At 40.7% G+C, this 15,921-nt stretch overlaps 1 protein-coding gene and 1 pseudogene across 3 annotated transcripts; one reads left to right on the top strand and one right to left on the bottom strand.

Moving 5' to 3' along the window:
* Nucleotides 1–5,841: 5,841 nt before the first annotated feature.
* LOC133917024 (probable F-box protein At4g22165) lies at nucleotides 5,842–11,137 on the bottom strand. Of its 3 annotated transcripts, XM_062360957.1 has the most exons (4): nucleotides 10,880–11,137; nucleotides 8,429–8,507; nucleotides 7,769–7,854; nucleotides 5,842–7,682 (listed from the first exon to the last, which is right to left on the bottom strand). In XM_062360957.1, the coding sequence occupies exons 1-4, from the start codon at nucleotides 11,017–11,019 to the stop codon at nucleotides 6,041–6,043; spliced, it is 1,947 nt and encodes a 648-aa protein (XP_062216941.1). In that variant the 5' UTR covers nucleotides 11,020–11,137; the 3' UTR covers nucleotides 5,842–6,040. The 3 variants fall into 3 exon arrangements, with proteins under 3 accessions (XP_062216941.1, XP_062216942.1, XP_062216943.1); XM_062360958.1 differs by lacking the exon at nucleotides 8,429–8,507 and having other exon boundaries at nucleotides 10,880–11,043; XM_062360959.1 differs by lacking the exon at nucleotides 8,429–8,507 and having other exon boundaries at nucleotides 10,722–11,024.
* Nucleotides 11,018–14,451, top strand: LOC133914903 (phosphoglucan phosphatase DSP4, amyloplastic-like; annotated as a pseudogene).
* The last annotated feature ends 1,470 nt before the right edge of the window (nucleotides 14,452–15,921 follow it).

Here is a 15,921-nt window from a genome sequence, read left to right as displayed (position 1 = left end):
AATGTGTATATTGCTCAATATTTGAAATTGATATGTTGCAAAATTTGAAATTAAAATGGTTAAAAAGTGGCCAATACGGCATAATGTGGAAGCGATATTTTGGACTAGTTTATGTATTATTAGGAGGATACAAAATTAATATTTGCTACCAAATTATATATGTGAAGCACTCGTATCATATTACGCGGCAATGAGATTACAAACAGTGACAATCATAAGATTATGCATACGGTGAAAAACATTACATGAGACTGTAACCACAAAGACACGACGATAAAAAAGGTGGCATGTACGGTTCACATAAAAACCTACTTAATAGTGCGCCGCTCCTAATCGTAACATGCCTTAGGGAGTGGAAACATGTCAGGTTACATTAGATACTCTCTACTGAGTGCATCGAGGATATTTGCACTTTCGCAGGGCATCGGGACATACCGCCTTAGCGCGACGGGTCCTCTCCCGCTTCCTTGCCCTCTTAGCTTTGCGGGCCTGAGCCGCGGTATGGTCTTGTGTTGCCTTCCTCATACGCTCTTCTTCCTGCTGCTTCAGACGTAGTTCCTCTTGTTGTTGCTCGTACTCCCGACGTGCGTAAGCTTCCCTCCTCCATCGCATTTTCATGTTGACCCACCGCTTCTGGTCTTCATTTTGCTCAATGTCGAGCCATTCAATAAAGTCACAGATAGGTGGAGGAGATTGGATAAATAAAATAAGATGAGAGATTAGTAAAACAGTGTGTGAAATTGAGAAAGATGTGGCTGATCTTTATCGCTATACCAGTGGATACTCATACGATCCATGTTGAGACTTGTTGTATTGGTAGTTGGCACACATGAAGAAGCATAGGCCATATGTGTAAGAGATGTCCTGTGACTCACGAAACCTACAAAGATCACCACAGAAGCACATCGATGGTTCGATTCTCTGGGGATGAAAATCCCCCAATGTTTATTGGGTGGGCTTGGTGGAGCTGAGGAAGACATGTAGTTGAGAGAATTGAGAAATGAGTGGTGTATCCATACATGAAGGTGGGGTTATTTATGGTGATGGAGGGTAGGAGCATTGGATTCCCTCTTGAAGAAATGAGTGGGTGGAAGGGCTTAGCAGGGACAAGAGCATTGGATTCCCTCTTGAAGAATAGAAAAGTTGTAGCATTGATGCTGGGTAGAGATTTCATGTGTCAAGATACATGTGTTGTTATTTAATTTTTGGTAAAAGCTCTCTCGTGTTGTCACTTCTTGTTTATAGCCTGCGTAAGGACAAAGGTGTTGTCATTTCATAGTTAATGTTGAGTGGTATGGTCAATTCGTGTTTGCAGATTACGCCAGGACAGAGGTGATGCCATTTAATGATTAAAGTTGAGTCATGTGGTCACTTCATGACTAAAGGTAGACTCCCAACAGAGTTTTCAAGTGGTCACTTCGTGTATAAGTAATTTTGTAAAAAATACTTTTCTAGTCTGTCGTGACCGGTTCATACATAGCCGAGGACGATAGAAAGTAGCATGTGGTCACGTTGGATTAAGAAATGCAACTAGCGTGTAGTCATATTAGAATAAGAAATGTAGTTACGATATGGTAAGTAGACCATAGAGATTAGACGCATCCGAATATGTAAGAATAGCTCACGAATCGAAGATGCATATGTAAGCAACAAAAATAAATGTACAATCCTACCGCTATCTCTCCCGTTGACGTTGGCTGTTCCCACCATCATGGTCCTGGTACCGATGCCGCTAGTTGGCCCTCACATGACCCCTAGAGTAGGTCAGGGCATCGGGTGCACCAACCTGCCTGGTAAGCCTAGTAAGGATCAAAGGTGTCGTGACCTCCTCATGGGTGTGCTGTGTCCGAAGTGAGCTGGGTAGCTGGGACTGTTGGAAGACGTCGTAGTTTGGTGTGCTCCCGAAGAAGTCCCTCACGAGGTCGAACGGGGGGTCTGGCCCAGGCTCATCCTCCTGGCTCGAGTATGAAGACTGCAAAGGTTCTGCCGGTGTCCATGTGTATTGGCTGGAGGGGCCTACGACTAGATGAATTTATTTGATACGGAAAATATGCAAATGAAAGTATTTGCATAAAATGCACTATTGTACCTGTGTGGTATGCAGGTGTAGCAGCAGATGGCTAGGCGTGCGTGACATAGTAGAGGTTGAACGCTCGTCGTGGGATCAGTCGAGGTGTAGCTGAAGATGGCCTGGCCTCATCTCCGAAGTAACCTATAGACAATATTAGATATACTATTGAATATATTGAATACGACAATGTAGTGTCGCCCAGTACCTGAGTGGCTTGCGAGTGGTGAGGGTGTCGATACTGGGCTCGGTCTAGGTGGCAGCGTCGAGACGTGTGTAAGTACACCTAATATTTGTTTCAAATTAATGCACCAATAACAAACGAATATCTTTAAACGCCATGCGTATGAAATATCTGTACCTATTAGGTCCGGGCCTGTAGGCCGTGGTATAGGGGGCCGTGTGGGTGCCGACCCCGGTGGACGGCGTTGCACATCAGATCTCCTGGACGACTCTGCGTGGACCCCACTCGACCTGACTGGCGCCCCTGCGACGTCTGCGGTGGACCAGCAAGAGGTAAACTTCAGGGCCCGCGCGGTCTTATCGAAAACCCGTTTGGCGAACTCCGCTACATCTGCCGCACTGAGCTGCACCCCTTGCCTAAGGCGGTCCATAGTTCCAGCTACGTCCCTATGGATATCATAAATGATATCGGTCTGTGGAAACAAATAAAAAATGAGAATTTCAGTTTATAGTCGTTCTTACGTAAGTACATGGTACTAAAATAAGATGTAAATTATACATAACGCTAATGCAGCGTCCTCGTCCTAATGGCCCGGGTAGGCCTCCGTAGTCGATGCGACGTGGGACCGGACATCTTCTGGGGTGAAGGTGATCCTTGTACGTGTACTTAGCACGTACCACTGCAGGTACTCCTCGAAGCTCCGCTCGTCGAATAAATGTGCCTCCTCCACGACATCCTGAAGGGCTTGGGCATGCTGAGACGTACGACGCCAAATGATCTGTTCAGAGGTAACCACTCGGTTGTCCTTTTCGTGTATATCTGTAAATGAACCACGTTACATAGACTGACAATGAGATGAATGTTACGAATTATTTATTTTGATTATAGTTAAAAAAAATTGAAGAGAAGCCCCTAGCAAAACCATAATGAGAACACTCAAAAGAAATCCTTCCGGGAGCTCAACCTTTAAAGAAGCTCAATCTTTAAAGAACTGTGTAGTTGACATTGAGGATCTATACCTTAGCTGTGAGGTTGTGATACATGCAGCTATCACTTCCACAAAATACTCATCCCACTGGAACAGTCGCAGATGACTTACCTTTTCTGTTCAGCTTTGTGCAAGCAACGGTTCTCTCTGTTTGACTAAAATTATGTCTTTACAAATGCATATGTGGCACTGAGTGAGGATATTCAAATGTGCATATATAGTAGACATTTGGAGCGCTAGTCATGCGAAATCAAAACAAACGAGATTTCATATATTCTCGTTCCTCGAAGAAAGGCCAACCTAAGGGCTTCAGGCAAATCACCAAGAATGTGTTATTCTTCCATAGCTAAATATTATATGACCGTAAAAATCGGTAGCTTGGAACATGCAAAATGAACCATTTGGGAAACTGCTAAACAGCTGAAGACAAATTTGGAGTCAGTTAGGAACCATCTAATCATTAGCAGTGTAAACCTTTGTTTTAATAGATTACAGCATGATCGAGTAAACTAGCAGCGCTCCAGAAGGAAACACCCCTGCGAATAACTATATAGGAGGTGAGACTAAAGAAGGCAAATGAAATTAACTATCTGGGAATAAAAAATTAAACTGATAATGAACAATCAAATAAAACTAATGCAGGTACAAAATGAAAATTCACTCTGTTAAAGATCTTCGAATACAGCAGGAGAAAAAAAGGGAGTTACTCCTCCTTAAAAAGGCTACAATTAACTATTAGGCTAGTAACTGATAAAATTATGAGTCCTTCGTATCAGAAACTAAATAGGTGGCACTATTGCAAAAGCCTTCTCCGTAAAAGCACAACTCATATATCAGACATGAAAAATCAGCTACGGAGATGTGGAACAGTATAACTGCAAATGATTAACAAACTACCATTAGAATGAGGTAGAAGGAATGCCATGAAACGAAAAATAGACTAATAATAATGAAATTTGTCACTGAATGTCTTTCTAGCATAGAACAGAGCATATAATTCATAGACATTTCAGAACCGTCAAGTCCCGCACCGCAGTTTTAAGTGATAAATTATTATAATTTATAAGTGCAATTATGCTAAAGAAATGCATTATTAAAAAATGGTAGCGTCTAGTTCAGCAAAACATTGTCCCGTGTCAAAGTTAATGCCGTTAATTTGACGTGACGGAATGCTAGTTTAATTTTAAAATGTAACTCGAGTATACAATGCGTAGGTGAATCCAATTTCCAACTTTGACCTCAAATGCCTCCCATTGAAATTTTTGCTTATCATTTTTATTAAGCGTGTCGCTCGCTGATTCAGAGGATTAATTCTAGTGTTGAACCATCGAAATTTTGCTAGGTTTATGCAAGATAAGGCGCACTAAGCCAAATTCCAAACCAACATGTATAGATATAGCAGATCCAAGATTTTAGACGGATGCTCAGAGCGGTTAAGCGTTCCTTCTTCCAGCTCAAGGGTCACCTTTCCTTGTCCGCAAAGACTTAGGGGTGCAATTAAACAGGTGATCAAGAATTGAGCATCTTACCTGTCTAAATCCCTCTTCAATCTTCAGAATAGACTTGATTAAGAGATTGCTGACATGCATATAATTCAGAATTCGTCCTCAGCTCTTAGTTCTTATTCGATGAAAAGATGCAGATGATGTATTTCAGCACATACAATGTCTCTAGGTATTTTGGCGCCACATGAGAACAAATGTTCGTGTATGTCAGCAGCGCTACAATTATTGAGATATACACTGACAACATACTATAAACATGTTTGCTTTGGCAACAAAATGTATTTTATACTACAAAACAGGGGCAAGAAACTACATTGGTTGAATCATCTAATAAGAGCTAAATGGAGTAAATGAGAGAAGGCATAACCTTGCCATGGTCTAGAAACTGGAATATCGGAATCAAGGTTAGTCCCAGATAATTTATTATGTGGTAAATGAAAGGGTGGACAACGTCTTCATTAAACACAATGGAAAATTGGAGATCCAATGAGAATTTAAGTTTAGCATTAGCGATAAGAACACACTACAACACTCAAGGTCACAAACTTTATTAAAACAATTGTTGCAAATTCAGATGAACATACAAAAGGAAACAATCAAATGAGATGCTTGATTGATATGTTTAAGCAAGATAAGGCAAATTATGTAGCAACATGCAAGCAACTATATAGCTCTGTCTACCAGTGGATGGCTAATCAATTCCAGCGTGAAAATTCACCCAGGTTTGTGACTAAGCTTACTAACCACTTCTCCATATGCAATGCTTTAAACCGGGAAATCTAGATAGCAACAGGAAATAGAATGTGGTACAGGAAAGCACTATAGTACCATTCGTTGCATAAGCATCCATTGAGGATAAAAATCTTGTATTAAGAAGATCAAGATGAATAGAACATAAAGATAGAATCAAAATTGCTAAAATCAAAGGAATTAGTCTAGAAAAAGGAGACTAACATCATCATTTAATCTAGGAAGGATGCAACACAAGGAAATTATAATGGTGCACAAATATGTTCAAATCTGTAGGAACTGAACTTTTTTATGAAAAGAGGCTAAGTAATATCTCAATGTTCGGTTCACGTCTAACACAGAAGAATGTCACAAAACCATGAAGGGCCGATATGATTAAAGGCACAAGTAATAGTTCACTGTATAGTGTGTGCCGTATCAAGCGGAAAGATTATGATTAAAGGCATGTTCAGGAAGGGATTTTGGGATCAAAATCCTTAGGACTTTGATTCGATTCAGGCGACATGAGACCGGGGCCTAATACTCAAATATAAGGGATGTTGCATCTAAATGTGCAATGCTGAATCCATCTTCCTGGGATTTAGTATGATCAGCAAAGGAGCCTGGCAGTTGGACCAAGGCCGAGGAGATATAATCTCCTCCATGCTCTTGTTGCCAAAGTTAAGGACTCCAATATCAAGGCGGTAACCCCGCTCGCAGGCAAAAGGCCTGCCCTCAAAATCATCTGTGAAGTAGACATGATTTGGTTTCAACTGTGGATATTCCTCAGCACGGGAACAAAGTGATTGGTTACTCACTAGAAACAATACATGGTCATCCAAGTTATCTATTCGCACTAGTTTTTTGGTCACAGTACAAACTTTATATATTTCCATCCACTTAGCAGTGTTCTCAAATGTTGCCTTGTGCTCTTCTTTTATCCGAATGACTGGTCTCCAAACTTGCAGTAGATCGCCCCATGGAGCCTGAACAATGTAAACACTCTCACTCCCACAATGATTCTTTACCCTGTCCATAATTATCTTTGTCGTGACCACAGACCCACTGAGATCGAAGGCGATAATTTCGCCAAATGATGTCACTGCATATAACAGACCATCCTTGTAGATGCAGTCCTGAAAATTTCTGTGAGATGGCAGCCAGGTCCACTTCACATCCCCTAACCTAGCAAATAAAAGCTGCCCAAATGGATTGTGGATGAACACCACGATATAGCTTCCTGAAGATGTATCATAAAATACAAGTGCCTTATGATGGAAGTAGTAACGCAACTTGCCAAGATCAAGTGTTAAGGGCCGTCTAAAAACTGACTGTGCAGTGTGCATTGAGTAATGATACTTACAAATTGCACCTCCATCGTCATAAATGGGTTTCACCTGCTCAATGGTGATCACTGATGGCAGAGCAATCTGTTCACAAGTGATTGGATTGACAAGGTGCATCTCAGACCACTCATCAACAGTAACCATCCACCCATGTGAGGACCCAATCAGATACCTTCTGTGGATGGGCAGCTCCGGGAGAGTTAATTTGTAGGCCCTCTTTTCGGCAAGGCTGTAGAGGCAAGCAACATTCTCACCAGCAGATTCGGAAGTGTAGAGGAGGCATGGTGTCTGCGACTGTTTGTACTGCCCAATGTTACATAAGCTGGTATACGCAGAGTTCCAGGAGGAGCAGACAGAGCCCACACGCACGAGATCAGGGATCTCCAGAAGGGCAAATATATCCATCAGGATTTCCCGGGGCAGCTCTGGCAATTTTCCTGCCGAAATCTCCATCAGTGGTGGATGAACATGTTCTTCTCGGAATTTATTCAATAAACCAGGAGAAAGCACTATGAGCTTAGGCAAAGTTCTGAATACAAAAGCGCGTAAATTTCTCGGGTGTATAGCTAGACTCCGTAAGCTCATTATCCAGCTTATGCTACAGGGCCCCATTGGAGCAAAACCAGGTCTCATGGAAGATGAATTGCTTCTGCAGAAATTCTTGCAAAGTTGCAACCTCAGATGGAGCACACCAAGGGTTGGCTCCTGACTATACTTACAGGAAATGCTTGCAAATGTGAATTTAACTCTTGACTCATGAAGTTCAATTTCTTCACATGGCGTAAATCCAGCCATTTCACTTAGTTTTGTCAGGATTTCTGGAAGCTTTCCCGAGGCCTTTATTAAGAGACTCCTCACAAAACTACATCGATGAAAGGATGTGTATCAGCCATTTGTAGGGATAAGTTACAAAAGATGACGGAGAAGTCAGCTCACAAAGAAGATTACCAAAGTTCTTCCTCTTCGAGATTGTAGAGTATGAAGAAAAGAAGAATATTTTCCTTGCTCTTCTCAGGAGGGAGATGCCACAAATCCTACATGAGCAATTAAACAAAATTAAGCATCCTGCATCTGGAAGCCACAACAGGCGCTAAAAAAACAAGCATAAACAAGTACAACTCCAGCATATCATTACAAGCATACAGAAAAAGAAAAAAAGTAAAACTCCAGCATATCATTACAAGCATACAGAAAAGGAAACGGGTACAACTCTATCATATCATAACCAGACCAATTTCTGATCCCTAAAACAAGCTTCAGCACAGCATTGTGCACCTTATTTGATACTGTGCAGTAGAAAACTAGTAACAGGACTCCATAGAAGTGAAGTGCAGCGATGGAAACAACACAAAGGAATTCTACATTTTTTAACAGATCTTTCTTGAGTTGTCTAAAATATCAAGCACAATGTATTGGACTACTGCAAGGAAATTTATATCATTCAAGAACAAACAATTTTCTGAACGTATGTACGAGTATGACAAACAAGTGAATAACACTCAGCATAAAACGAATACAACGAAAGCTGTTTAATTCAAAAGTGGGATATGTGGATGATGGCCATGAGTAGAACAAACTTGTTCAATGTCAGCATTAAACAGAACATACATCTTCCTCAAACCCATATTGCTCTCCAAGGGCCATCCTATTACCTTCTTTTGTTATACACTCATCGTCAAATTTGTACCTGGTGTGCAGAAAAATATCTAAATGTTTCGTGAATTGAAAACTTTTTGCAGGGATGTACAAATCAGAGAGCATACTTCACTCCATGAAAGGGCATAAGCATTTTTTTTAGAACCGGGCCCCCTTCCCGGAGCCTTCCCCCGATCGGCTCCCTCCACCCATGGAGGTATGCCACCGAGCCATCGGCTCGTCCCCACGAATAAGAGAAAGCTGTTGCATAAAATTCTGAGGAAAAGCAAGTTCTTTTTATGAACATTGGCTACCGCCTTCTTGCTCAAAAGATATGTATTACTATTGTTACGCAAGTGGCTACTGTTGTTGCACTGTGATTACTCCTGAAACTGTAATCTGCTTCGAGTATCTGAAAAAATGCACTGATCAATGTCTAATTGAGAATATCACACTCTCTAATTTGATTTTACAAGATATACATGCAGTCAGGGCGCTTTCACAATGTAATTTGCAAGTATAATATCAATATCCCAAACACCATACCAATTGGGAATCTCGGCCTCTCGGGCAAGTGACGATTATGTATTTTACACAAACTTATTGAAGCCCAAGGTAGCTGGCTGGTTAGCATTGCTAACAGGAAACACCAGAACCAACTACTCTATGAAAACTGGCATAAGGGCCTTTTACTCTAGCTAAGAAAAACTTACATAGATTTACAAATTCTGGTGAGATTATCATTATTCTCAACTTTAAACAAACTCTTCAGATATTTATTTTGAGAAACAAGGCAGGGAAATGTACTGTACAGTAACAACCATGTGTCCTAGTAAGATATATGAGGGGAAATTTGTTGGTGACCAGGGGTTCCGGTATCCCCATTAGCGAAAATGCGATAATCCAACATGTTGCAATGTTTCAAAAATTTCATAACAAATCATGTATGTAGTGTGCATAGAGTTACGTAAGCCTGCAAATTTTCATTTTCAAATTCATCTTTGATATAGAGATTCAAAAAACACAAGTGGTACTGTTCACACATGATGAATAATGCCAGAATGATTCTTGTCTATTTTGTTTTTCAATGCATAAGATGAATTTGATGCTGAATTTGTAGATTTACTTAACTTCATTTGTACTACATACATGATTTTTGACGAATTTTTGAAATGTTGCAACATGCTGAATTCACTAATGGGGACGCCGGAACCCTTGGACACAAAATCCGCACTCATATATCAGTAGTCCAATTTAAGAACACTAATATCAGCCAACATGTCTATTCAGCGATCATCAGCATCAAAAGGCGACGCATAACAGGAGGATGGAACTATCTAGCAACTGGTTGAGTAATTTTATTTATAAAGCCAAAGAATTTATTAAAAAAACCAACCACTGATACGATAGGGTTGGCCTCATGAGCATAGTAGTGACCATCATGTGCTCCACTGTGAACAAGCACACAGAATAAAAGCAGATAAACAGTCAGCACACAAACACAAAATTCAATGTAGCGAGGAAGTCTAACACCTGTTCACGCACCAGCACTACAGTAAAAATAGTTTGCAAGAATCTGCCACTACACAATAAATGAAGCAGTTGTTTGGATCCTAGGTTTCATCAATCAAGATTTTTTGTTAATATATCTCAACCACGTTTGGCTACGAACTTAGGATAGGACAAGGATAAGGAAATTTGGTGTTTACCAGAACTCAAATTATGAGTTCTATGAAGAAACACTCCCACTTAGTTTTCACATAAAAGATAAAAGAAAAGGATATAGTAGAAAAACTGAGCTAGTTTTAGCCAAATAATATTCTCACTAAATGCTATCCTAGCCCAATAGCAACTTAAAATCTGTATTGCTAAAACTTGCACACAAAGACATTTCCACAAAACTTCATAATCTCACATCCAAATGACCAGCAAGAGGAAAGTTGCAGATGCCGTTCCTGGCAAATTCTCGGTTGAATCAGTAGGCAAATTCTTAGGAGTTAATTCAGTTATGTATGAAACTCTGTGCAGGCACATACTTGCATTATATATGATCAATCAGTTGTCTTCCTCAAGTTTTTATCCACTTGAGTATAGCTAATAGTAGCATCTAAATGAAAGAAAAAAATATTATTGCTGCAATGTCTCTTGAACTTTGAAGCCCCAAACTAAGCCAATAGGAGCATGTGATAGACAGAATTAATTTATCTTAAAACCATTCTAAAAGGTTACCACGAATTATATGCAATAAAAAGAAAAGACTCCTTACCTATGTAGAGTATAAAGGTTTCTTAGATCCAGTGTTACAGGGACACGCGAGTCCAAAATTTTTTTTTGCCGCGTCGACGGACACGGTGCCACACGCATCCGACGCGCTACGGCCATGTCCAATGTTGGGGAGAGGGAGAGGAGCAGGAGGAGACAGACCTGCAACACGCCCGGAGAAGCCATGCCGAGCCGCCGCTCAGATCCGTGCCGCCGCCGCTCCAGGATGCGGTTGACCTCGGCGCAGAGAGTGGCGGCCCGGCCGAGGAGGCCGGCGAGCACCTGGGAGGCCGCGCTCCCATGAAGCGGGGAGAGAGCGGAACAGAGCGGAGCACTCGAGCAGGAGGCGGAGGGGGAGAGGGAGGCGAGCGTGGCGAGCGTGCGTGCGACGGCGATGGCTGCGCGCGCGCGCTGTGCTTATGGGTTAGGGTAAGTCACTTTGGGCTGAATGGGCCAGCAGCCCGGCACATGGAAGCCCATTCCATTTATTTTTTTCTTTTCTTCCCCTCCTTTCATCTTGTGATGGATGAATTCAGCGTGATTATTTCATAGATGTGGAGCTCACTACATGCTTTGCTTTGTACCTATAAATTTGAATTTCTATTTTCTGTATTCATGAAATTTTAAAAAATAATACTATATATCAGTGTGGGTGTTGTCACTTCGTTGACGCTCAATCTTTGAAGTTTGTCGGTTGGCCGTTGCAGGCACATGAGGCGTCCACTTAGGAAGGAAGTTTTATGAGATTCTTCACAAAAGATCTTTATGAGATATTGATCTATGATGTCCTTCCCTGATCTAACAGTTGTCACGTGCAACTGAGAGGTATGAAAGGGACACGTGCCATACACAAAAGAGGGTCTTTCTATGAGATCCAGTCTCATAGAATTTCCTTCCGTGCAGTAGAGGCGGGCACCGAAAAATCAAGTATATAGCACTAACATGACACAGGCTATGGGATCAGGTAAGGAGAATCATCAGCCTTAGGCACTTACTGTTTTAGTACTTGTTGGACTTACTGGTTGCTGAAAGTTTGAATCCGTCGTTAGCTGGAAAATGAAAAATTGCCTAACCTCGTATGGGTGTCAACATCAAAGTGCAGAGCTGTTAGTGTGATCAGTTTCACATTTAGTTTTGTTCCTCTACGGAAAATATTCCCGTTTGCTGCTTTTACATTGTGCTTGCCATCTGTTTTTTGTTATTTACATTGTCTAGATTCCGCTAGAAACTTGATACCAAGCATTCAAAATTTGAGGACTTATAGACCAATGCTAAGCACAAAATTCCCGAGTAGGCTTGCATCTGTACCCACCTCCGTAGTTCAGTAAATTCAGTCAATGAACGCTCATTTCTGATATTTTTTCCTTTTTCAAAAATCATTTTCAGTATTGACGTACAGACATGAGCTCGGGATGAACTACAATTTCATACGCCCAGACTTGATCGTAGGCTCCTTCTTACAGGTTCTCATCGCAACTTTTTCGAATTGAAGTAATACTGCCCACCTCTGTCTAACTATCTGCATTCATCTGCAGAGCCCACATGATGTTGATAAGCTTCGGAATATTGGTGTAAAAACTGTATTCTGCTTGCAACAAGATTCGGACCTTGAGTATCCCCATTATTTGAACTTGCTTTTGTTGTCTTTATTGCTGAAATGAAGGAATAACTTTATAAATAAGCTGTCTGGTTTAGCAAATTTTACCCCTTTCAAGTGTATGAGATTGATGATTTCAAATCACATGAATCCTATCGATAAACCGATTCTTTTTTACCAGAAAAAGGTCAAGCCACAATTTTTTTAACAAGAACTAGGTGCAATTCAAGATTATAGCCTACAATTCAAAGATATTGAGCACTGACGTGCTGAAATTAGGTACTTAAACAGGCATATAATACTGTTATTTCGTATTGGAACTTTGAGACTAAGAACTTTTGCACAAATCAGTAGCCTTGTTCATATGCAAATGGAATTAAGCAATTCCTTTTAATCATTGGGTCAACCTCATCACTAAAGCTTACAAGATTCATAATATACTGGGGAAGGAGAGGACCTGCATTTCCATTCAGCACTCAAATGTCAATTTAGTTTTTCCCTGCATTGATCCAAGTCCTTTTTTTTTTGTCTTCTTTGTGCATATTTGGATTTTCTATGCTGGTCTAATGTGTAATTGCACCATGGATTTTGATGCTTTTGATTTGCGATTGAGGCTTCCTGCTGTGCTTAGCAAATTGCACAAGCTTATCAACCGTAATGGTGGTGTAACATATATACATTGTACTGCTGGACTTGGAAGAGCTCCTGCTGTCGCAGTAGGTTTACATAGTCCTGTTTCTTTTTGTTTCTCAAGACTTCCTGCTGTCGCAGTAGTTTTACATAGTCCTTTTTGTTTCCCAAGACCTCCTTCTGTGGCAGTACATTTACATTCTCTTTCTTATTTCTCGTTGCAGATATTTGTATCCCCACTCACCCAAAAAATTAAAAATTAAAACTATCTTGCATTCATTCAAACAGAGTACTAGACTACTAACCCCGCCCAGATAACAAAACACTGTCACCTCAATGGAAGTCATGATTCCTAGAGAACAACTTATTCATCCATTATGTGTCAGTAAATGCTATGGTTTGCAGTGTTATAGTGCTGTAATAGCATCAAGATGCCATGCCAACAATGACTTAAATAGTCTCATTTCTCACTCCAAGTTATTCAACTGAAATTAGAAAATTTTACTTACAGGGATGCACCACTGGCTACAATTTGATGTTGTCCATAGCCTTGAGCATTGGTTGCTTGATAGCTTTCTAATCTGAGCACATTTTATAAAATTTCAGTTGGCTTATATGTTCTGGATTCTTGGGTACAGTCTTAATGAAGGACATCAGCTACTGCAGGTAATCCTTATGAAGTTACAAAACTTAACTATTTGCCTCTGTGGAATGGTCAACAGTTTCAATGGGAAAAAAAATCAAATATGCTTATTATCTGTACACTGGTAGGGAAGTAGGGAGTAGAATGCTTCCCCAGCCTCAGGAGGTCACGGGAACCAAGGATGAGCCAAGGTCTATCCAGACTCTCGAACCTTGGCCGATCAGACCTTTCTCTACTTGAGTCTGACCACCGAGCAAATAAATGACCGGCCCCTATGCAAGCCCAGGGTTCAAACCCCGGACCGGCAAGGACACGCACTACCGGTGAGCTGAATGCTCGCTTGCATTATCTGTACACTGGTAACACCGATCTCTAATGATCGTCTGCTTGTGTGAATATCCCTAATCCCACTCATCTGTCCTCTACAGTAAATGTTTGTTGGTAGGCATGGTGCTATTACCACGGGGCTAGTTAACATATTTTGTTAATTTGTTTATCTCTAAATTCATTTTTTTATTTTGTAAAGTAAAAGGGCTTGCTTTCCAAAGTTGGAGGCCATTAAGTTGGCAACTGCTGACATAAGTGAATGCTGTACGCTTTTCTCAGTGTTAGTTATGATGGAGAAGATAAATACTTCTTGTATATTGTGGTGCGTCACAGATCTTTCTGCTAAGTGATGACTATCTTGTTATTTAGCTGATGGGCTTACCAAGAAATCGCATCACTTTGAAGTGGGAAAATGGTAGTTGTTCTTCTATTGAAATTTCTGGGCTTGACATTGGCTGGGGACAGGTATGTTTTTTCTTCAATTATGTAACACATAGGGGGTGTTTAAAGAAATTCCCTTTGACAGACTGAAGAAAACCTTTATCCAAGCTGCTTAATAGATTGGGGACAATGATATTATTGTTAGCGCCTTTGTTCTCTTCCAGGTTTATCAATATTGTTAGACTAGCAATTTATCCTTATTTGGTTGCTTAGTGGATTAAAATAGGTCTTATTTAATAAACTTTCAGCATGCAAGCTCGGAAACATGTCTAAACCTTGAAAATCGGAATATAATAGCAGCAGCTTTAAAGTGAAGGAAATTTCTCATTAGGTCAAGCGAATGGGAGCTCCGCCTCCTAAGCAAATGAGTTGTCCTGGCTAATACTTAAGATTGCCGCTTATTGTATCTTAACTAACATAATTTTGAGAAGGAAACTACTGACAACCAAGTTATTCCTTGTTTTCGATGTGGATGTCAACTTGTCAACAATGCATCTCGTTACATTAAACTACAACAAATAATTTTGGTTGCAGATATTGTGCATTTTGTCGTATGTACTCACGAGTTAGTCTTTTCAGCTGCAGATTATAATAAAATACTAGAAACAATTGTTGGTAGCTTGCATTTTATCAAATGCACTCAGTAATTAGTTAGATCTGCATCTGAAGCATGGTGTTTGTCACCATCTCTATCTAGATCAAGTTGCGAAGCGAATTTTTTTTTTCTAACAGTGAGACCCATTTCTACGGCTTTCTTTGGAGGCAGGGTCAAGTGAGACCGCTCCGTACGCGCCCGCTCCATGCTTGTGCGAGCGCTCGAGTTCGAACGCGGGTTGACTCGAGCACTTGCGCCGTGGGAGCGCCGTACTTACCAACCGGGCTAGCGGCCGGATGCCGAAGCGAATTTGTTGGGATCATTAATCTTTACAAGAAGTCATAATATCAGAAATTTCAAGCATAGTCAGCTCATGCCTTCTTCAGTATCAAAAAGTCAATCTTTCCAAACATTAGGTAGAAGATGCTAGTCAGCTCATGCCTTCTTCAGTATCAAAAACAGACTAAGAACAAGCTAATGTCTCAACTCTCCCTATTTCTTTCATGATAGCTAATGTCATATGTACATGATGTTTCTTGAATTAGTGTTATACTATGTGTCTTTTCAAATAATTTCTGACAAGGAAAATGGAAAGAAATGATAAGCTCCTTGTTAACTGCCTAATAAAGAAGAGCACAAACAGAAGCTGCAGAACGAACAAGATTGAAAAAAGAACAGTCATGGTCACGGGCCATGCAAAACGCACAGGAACGCTACAGTACCAGCGCCATCTCTTGTCACTAGTTTCCTTCTTTTTGAGATTAGTTTTCTTTTGTTATTTATTCTATCTTATCTTTACTAATTTGGTTAATTTGATTGTGAAGAATGCAATCAGAGAGTAAACCAAACTACCAAAGTACCCTAACCGTATGTCCGTATCATGTCTCCCTATGTCTCTCCCCCTACCCAAGCCCCTATGCTATGTCGTTATTCCCATCTATTTGCTGCTGCCTTCTTCCCTCTCTACCCCA

Source organism: Phragmites australis, chromosome 4 (assembly GCF_958298935.1).
Source record: "Phragmites australis chromosome 4, lpPhrAust1.1, whole genome shotgun sequence".
In the NCBI taxonomy this organism is placed as follows: Eukaryota; Viridiplantae; Streptophyta; class Magnoliopsida; order Poales; family Poaceae; genus Phragmites; species Phragmites australis.
Note: the sequence above shows the minus strand (reverse complement) of the source record. Positions and strands in the feature narration are given on the sequence as shown.